At 46.6% G+C, this 8,349-nt stretch overlaps 1 protein-coding gene across 1 annotated transcript in view; it reads right to left on the reverse strand.

Moving 5' to 3' along the window:
- The window catches only part of LOC115207302 (acid-sensing ion channel 1-like), a 343,093-nt gene extending 339,670 nt beyond the window's left edge, over window positions 1-3,423 (reverse strand). The window contains exon 1 of the mRNA XM_029774287.1: window positions 3,007-3,423. Coding sequence (XP_029630147.1) covers window positions 3,007-3,374 — 368 coding nt within the window. The 5' untranslated portion in view covers window positions 3,375-3,423. The remainder of the gene's footprint in view (window positions 1-3,006) is intronic.
- Window positions 3,424-8,349: the final 4,926 nt, after the last annotated feature.

Raw genomic sequence — 8,349 nt, forward strand, 5'->3', positions numbered from 1 at the left:
GGATCTGCTATTGAAAATAGCATTTTTCTTTCTTCAGTTCCTGTGGTGATATTCACACCCTTTGAGCAAAAGACATTGAAAATACATGTTGTGCTCACTGGGCATACAGATACAGGAGTAGAAACTTCATGGCTGCTATTCTGACTAATGGTTTAAAAAGATCTGATTGGTCATGACCAATTAGTGGTCAAAGGTCAGAAATGTGCTTCCTGTGCAAAAAAAAGTAGCTTTATGTTTTCAAACCGGCTTCACCTCAGCATGAGGTCATGTTTACAAATAATATAATAATTATTTATTAATCAATTAAATATTATTATTGTTTGTTGTTATTTACTTTTTACCCCTTTTTCTCCCTAATTTCGTTCCAATTGGTAGTTACAGTCTTGTCCCATGGCTGCAACTCCCGTACGGACTCGGGAGAGGCGAAGGTCGAGAGCCGTGCGTCCTCCGAAACACAATGCCCACTTAACCCGGAAGCCAGCCGCACCAATGTGTCAGAGGAAACACTGTACACCTGGCGACTGTGTCAGCGTGCACTGCGCCTGGCCCGCCACAGGAGTCACTAGAGCGTGACGGGACAAGGACATCCCTGCCAGCCAAATCCTCCCCTAACCCGGACAACGCTGGGCCAATTGTGCACCGCCCCACGGGTCTCCCGGTCGCGGCCGGCTGCGACAGAGCCTGGACTCGAACCAGGATCTCTAGTGGCACAGCTAGTAAATGCGCCACTCGGGAGGCCCTTACTTACATTTTCAGTTTAGTAATTTAGCAGATGCTCTTATCCAGAGCGACTTACAGCTGCAATTAGGGCAAATTGACATATTTTTCACACACTCTTAACCACTAGGCTACCTGCTTATTCATTATATCATAGAGTTTTACTGTAACCAAACACGTTCTCCCCTACAGTAAGTGTGAAGGGAGCTGTATCAGGTTTAGAAACGCATAATGCTTTAAAAGGTTTTGTATGTCTCCACCATGTTGTTTGTGTACAGAAGCAGGATACTGCCAGGCAAGTTAAATTGAACATTGACCAGCTAACTGGTTAAGCGCTAGAAGGTTGAGTTGAACAGCTAACTGGTTAAGCAGAACAGCTAAAAGAACAGCTAACATTTTATTTAACTAGGCAAGTCAGCTAAGAACAAATTCTTATTTACAATGACAGCCTATCCCGGCCAAACCCTAACCTGGACAACGCTGGGCCAATTGTGTGCCGCCCTATGGGACTCCCAATCACAGCCGGTTGTAATACAGCCTGGAATCGAACCAGGGTCTGTAGTGATGCCTCTAGCACTGAGATGCCGTGCTTTAGACCGCTGCACCACTCGGGAGCCAAAAAACATGTTATGTTGAACAGCTATCTGATTAAGTTAAACAGCTAATTGTTTTGAGCGCTAACTGGTTAAATTCAACAGCTAAATGGTTATGCTGAACAGCTAACTGGTTAAGCTAAACAGCTAACTGGTTAAGCTAAGCAGCTAACTGGTTAAGCTAAACAGCTAACTGGTTAAGCTAAACAGCTAACTGGTTAAGCTAAGCAGCTAACAGAACAGCCAACATGTTAAATTGAACGGCTAACGGGAAAAGTTGAACGGCTAACGGGAAAAGTTGAACGGCTAACGGGAAAAGTTGAACGGCTAACGGGAAAAGTTGAACGGCTAACGGGAAAAGTTGAACGGCTAACTGGTATTGTTGTGGCTCCACTGTGTTATAGTCTACTCACGTTCAGATAACTGGACACAAACTTCTATTGAAGGGATATTGTTTGTTTTGTCTAGTAGTATCCTTTTGTGTTCTCATGCAATTCAGAGTGTCCTGAGGGCTAACATGCTCAACAGTACATTCATTGAAAGAATATGAAGCACCAGACTTTCATGATAAACCATGATATGTCACATTATAAAATGGACCATAATTAAGAGCAGATGGGAGACTACAGCTGCACAAACCCACAAAGTTACTGGAAAAGCATATTTACTGAGTAGAATAGAAACTCATACCGCTGACAACTGGGATCTTTTCACACTTAAATATATCTAACAGGTGATTTCCGGTAGACTCACATGCACTTATAGAATACACACTAGACAAACACTAGACAAGCAACATTCTGACATCACAAACACACACACAGACAAACAACATTATGACATCACAAACACACACACAGACAAACAACATTCTGACATCACAAACACACACACTAGACAAACAACATTCTGACATCACAAACACACACACAGACAAACAACATTCTGACATCACAAACACACACACTAGACAAACAACATTCTGACATCACAAACACACACACTAGACAAACAACATTCTGACATCACAAACACACACACAGACAAACAACATTCTGACATCACAAACACACACACTAGACAAACAACATTATGACATCACAAACACAGACAAACAACCGTCTGACATCACAAACACACACACACAGACAAACAACATTCTGACATCACAAACACACACACTAGACAAACAACATTATGACATCACAAACACACACACACAGACAAACAACATTATGACATCACAAACACACACACACAGACAAACAACATTATGACATCACAAACACACACACAGACAAACAACATTCTGACATCAAACACACACACACTAGACAAACAACATTATGACATCAAACGCACACACAGACAAACAACATTATGACATCACAAACACACACACAGACAAACAACATTATGACATCACAAACACACACACACAGACAAACAACATTATGACATCACAAACACACACACTAGACAAACAACATTATGACATCACAAACACACACACTAGACAAACAACATTATGACATCACAAACACACACACACAGACAAACAACATTCTGACATCACAAACACACACACAGACAAACAACATTATGACATCACAAACACACACACAGACAAACAACATTATGACATCACAAACACACACACACAGACAAACAACATTATGACATCACAAACACACACCTTCCATTGAGCAACGCGAGGAGCTCCCCGGCATGATACAGATCGTTGCGTGTCACCCGGCCGAAGCGAAACGTGTTGAGGTTGCAGAAGGTGACTGCGGGGAAGATCATCAACGGTGTTGCTATCTCATCCAATTTAGTGACATGGGGGTACTGTAAGTAGAACTGGACCCGGTCCACACACACCAGGACCAGGAACCCGAGAGAACCCAGGAAGAACAAGATCCACAGGCACCGCTTGATGCAGATCCGTTCATAAGTGAACATGTGCGAGATGCCGTGGAGAGTCGATCTGCTGGCGAAAACTTCAATCGCCGGAGGTCGCTTGAAAGAGTCCACCATCTCTTCCGACTCAGCTTTGAGATCCATGACAAGGCGGCACGGTATCAGTGTGAAGGACTGGGAAATGGAGGGGTATAGTAGCCTAGACGAGGGGATGTTATTAACACTAGGAAGGAAGGTACTGACTGTGAGTCTGAGTTCACGCCGTGCTACGCATGGGTTTCTATGTTCTTCCTCATCCAGGCAGTATGAAATGTTGCGTCACTGAGTTCCCCAACAAAATAACACCGTGTACCATCTAGGCTACCAATACATTCTTCACAATGATGTCGTCTATTTTGCGCTCAATTTCCCTTCAAAACGGTCCTTGTGATAACGTAAACATACAGTATGTCCAATAGAGTTCCAATTTACGCGCATGAATAGATTTCAATTACCGATTGGTCTCTTTCTCTCTTCCAGTCTTGCAAAAACACAGCAAGGACTGAATGAAGTTGAGATGGTTCAGGCGCAGGTCAATGATATGGTTCAATCATATGCAAATGGTAATACAATCAACGCTGTTTTTTTGGGGGGGGGGGAAGATGCTGTAAATTGTCTGTCCATACAACACGCTGCGTTACTTCCCATCGGCTGTAGTAAATCCCACCTGAAGACAGTCTTGTCCCGGACCGGTGAGAAAACAGCGAGCGGCGTGTCGGTCAGGCAACAACAGCGCCTTGCATCCCTCCTCTCCTGTCTCTAGAACAGCACTAAACACAACAACGCAGTTATCAAACTCCCCGTTTGAGTTGGATAAGATGAAACACGATTTATTAAGAGACCATCATAATAATCAGGGGGGAAAAAATGTAAGTCCAAAACCAACAAATTCGGGGTAAAAGGCAGAAGGAATCTCTGAGGATGTCGATATAAACAGTTTTCCTTCCCTGATCAATGAATTTGATGCCCGAATCGGAGAAGAGGAGGGATTGGATGGCACGTGTTTTAAATAGGGTGACAAAGTCGGTTGGAAAATACTTAAAGCTCCGAACCCGCGAGTCTCCGACTGATTCTCGCCTATTATGTCCTTTTTAAACCACGGCTTCTTGCATCGAATTCACCAGAATATTTTAGTTTTGTTGTTGTAAGTAACACTCATCAGTGGTAGAAAACATGGGTTGGTGGCGCTGAGGCGGTAGGGAAGGGAGATAGAGAGTGTTACACACCCTGGTCTATGGTCTGAACAGTGTCAGGGAGAGGCTTATTGTAATAGTGCTGACATGAGCTAAATGAGGTGTCTGGCTGCAGACCTACACAAGGCAGAAAAGAAGCCTTCCTTACCCACCCACAAAACAACTAAGGGAATGGGACCCAAACAATATATCTCATTCTGAATCCTGATCAATACTTCTGATTAGAATGGAATGTAGACTAACATTCCAATAATCCATCCATGTGTAACAGTACAGCTTCCGTTCCTCTCCTCACCCCAACCTGGGCTTGAACCGGGGCACTCTCTGCACACATCAACAACTGACACCCCACGAAGCAACGTTACCCATCACGCCAACAAAAGCCGCGGCACCTTGCAGAGCAAGGGGAACAACTACTTCAAGGTCTCAGAGCGAGTGACGTCACCCGATTGAAACGCCATTAGCGCGCACCACCGCTAACTAACTAGCCATTTCACATCGGTTACACATGAAAAGAAGATGCAGAAACAGTTAGTTAGTTAGTTGGGGTGGACAGGCATGTACTGTAGTAAATAGCCTACTGCAATACTGTCAAAGCAGTATGAAGAACCTACTGCCGTGTGGATAAGAGTATTCACCCATGAAATTGCTCCTAATTCATATATAATCCCCATTTGCTATAAGATTGACTGCATGTCACAGTCTATTTAAGCAATAAGGCCCGAGGGGGTTTGTGGTATATGGCCAATATACCACGGTTAAGGGCTGTTCTTATGTACTACGGATTCAACCCTTAGCCGTGGTATATTGGCCATATACCATTTTTTTTTTTTTTACATTTTAGTCATTTAGCAGACGCTCTTATCCAGAGCGACTTACAGTAGAGTGCATACATTTTTATTACATTTTTACATACTGAGGTGTCTATACCACAAACCCCAGAGGTGCCTTATTGCTATTATAAACTGGTTACTAACGTAAACAAATGTTTTGTCATACCCGTGGTGTACGGTCTGATATACCACGGCTGTCAGCCAATCAGCGTTCAGGGTTCAAACCAGCATGTTTATAATATACAGTATATATAATTTATTGTGTTTTGAAGGCTACTGTATGCTGGTAACTTAAAGCAAAACTCCACCCAAAAACTATATTTTGGTATTTGTTTCATTAGTCCATTGTTGATATAGTCCCGAAATGGTTTTGCATGTCCGCAGTCATGTGTTAAGATTTCTGTATTTTGAAAGTTACATATCTTGAAAATGTGATTGCTGACATGCAAAACCTTTTCGGACAATATAACAATGGACTATGTGTTCTCTCATTGTCCGACAGCATCTGGTGGCACAGGGCTAATCATCTCTCCTACGTGGACATTTTCTCTTCTCCCCCTTTCACCCGTCCATCTCCTCTCCCTCCTGTCCATCTCCCCTCCCACCTGTCCAGCTCCTCTCCCTCCTGTCCATCTCCTCTCCACCTGTCCATCTCCTCTCCCTCCTGTCCATCTCCCCTCCACCTGTCCATCTCCTCTCCCTCCTGTCCATCTCCTCTCCCACCTGTCCATCTCGTCTCCCTCCTGTCCATCTCCCCTCTTACCTGTCCATCTCCTCTCCCTCCTGTCCATCTCCCCTCTCTCCTGTCCATCTCCTCTCCCTCCTGTCCATCTCCTCTCTCACATGTCCATCTCCTCTCTCACCTGTCCATCTCCCCTCTCACCTGTCCATCTCCTCTCTCTCCTGTCCATCACCTCCATCTCCTGTCCATCTCCTCTCCCACCTGTCCATCTCTCCTCTCACTTGTCATCTCCTCTCTCACCTGTCCATCTCCTCTCTCACCTGTCCATCTAATCTCTCACGGGTCCATCTCCTCTCTCACCTGTCCATCTAATCTCTTACCTGTCCATCTCCTCTCCCACCTGTCCATCTCCTCTCTCACCTTTCCATCTCCTCTCTCACCTGTCCATCTAATCTTTCACCTGTCCATCTCCTCTCTCACCTGTCCATCTCATCTGTCACCTATCCATCTTCTCCTCCACCTGTCCATCTACTCTCTAACCTGTCCATCTCCTCTCCCTCCTGTCCATCTCCTCTCTCTCCTGTCCATCTCCTCTCTCTCCTGTCCATCTCCCCTCTCTCCTGTCCATCTCCTCTCTCTCCTGTCCATCTCCTCTCTCACCTGTCCATCTCCCCTCTCACCTGTCATCTCCTCTGTCACCTATCCATCTCCTCTGTCACCTATCCATCTCCTCTGTCACCTATCCATCTCCTCTTTCACCTGTCCATCTCCTCTTCCACCTATCCATCTCCTCTTCTACCTGTCCATCTCCTCTTCCACCTGTCCATCTCCTCTCTAACCTGTCCATCTCCTCTCTCTCCTGTCCATCTCCCCTCTCACCTGTCCATCTCCTCTCTCCCACCTGTCCATCTCCTCTGTCACCTATCCATCTCCTCTCTCCCACCTGTCCATCTCCTCTCTCATCTGTCCATTTTCTCCCACCTGTCCATCTCCTCATTTGAATTCCTTGCTGTCACCCACACTTGTCGACTGAAGTTTAACATTGTTGTCATCTATCTCCCACCATCTGACGATGGCTGACCACTCATCGTACTGGGCGACTTCAACCTCCCGACGCCTGGCTTCAATTAACTTCTTTCCACCTCTTTCTTTCCAGTCCTTTCCTCTTTGACCTCACCATTTCCCAGTCACCTACAACTCACTGGACAGGCAATGCGCTTGACCTCATCTTCACTAGAGGCGGTTCTCCTACTAATCTCACTGTAACCCCCCTCCAGGTCTGTTCTCCTACTAATCTCACTGTAACCCCCCTCCAGGTCTCTGTTCTCCTACTAATCTCACTGTAACCCCCCTCCAGGTCTCTGTTCTCCTACTAATCTCACTGTAACCCCCCTCCAGGTCTCTGTTCTCCTACTAATCTCACTGTAACCCCCCTCCAGGTCTCTGTTCTCCTACTAATCTCACTGTAACCCCCCTCCAGGTCTCTGTTCTCATACTAATCTCACTACAACCCCCGTCCAGGTCTCTGTTCTCCTACTAATCTCACTGCAACCCCCCTCCAGGTCTCTGTTCTCATACTAATCTCACTGTAACCCCCCTCCAGGTCTCTGTTCTCCTACTAATCTCACTGTAACCCCCCTCCAGGTCTCTGTTCTCCTACTAATCTCACTACAACCCCCGTCCAGGTCTCTGTTCTCCTACTAATCTCACTGCAACCCCCCTCCAGGTCTCTGTTCTCCTACTAATCTCACTGTAACCCTCCTCCAGGTCTCTGTTCTCCTACTAATCTCACTGCAACCCCCGTCCATGTCTCTGATCACTACTTTGTTTCCTTCTCTCTCCATCTCTCCTCCAACCCACTCAGCCCCTACCCACTCAGCCCCTACCCACTCAGCCCCTACCCACTCAGCCCCTACCCAGCTGGTCGTCCCACTACTCTCTCCATCTCTCCTCCAACCCCTACCCACTCAGCCCCTACCCACTCAGCCCCTACCCACTCAGCCCCTACCCAGCTGGTCATCCAACTACTCTCTCCATCTCTCCTCCAACCCACTCAACCCCTACCCACTCAGCCCCTACCCACTCAGCCCCTACCCACTCAGCCCCTACCCACTCAGCCCCTACCCACTCAGCCCCTACCCACTCAGCCCTACCCACTCAGCCCCTACCCACTCAGCCCCTACCCACTCAGCCCCTACCCACTCAGCCCTACCCACTCAGCCCCTACCCACTCAGCCCCTACCCACTCAGCCCTACCCACTCAGCCCCTACCCACTCAGCCCCTACCCACTCAGCCCCTACCCACTCAGCCCCTACCCAGCTGGTCATCCCACTACTCTCTCCCCTCTTTCCTATCCTCTCTTCCTTCTAAA

The sequence above is a fragment of the Salmo trutta genome, chromosome 14 (assembly GCF_901001165.1).
Source record: "Salmo trutta chromosome 14, fSalTru1.1, whole genome shotgun sequence".
Lineage (NCBI taxonomy): Eukaryota > Metazoa > Chordata > Actinopteri > Salmoniformes > Salmonidae > Salmo > Salmo trutta.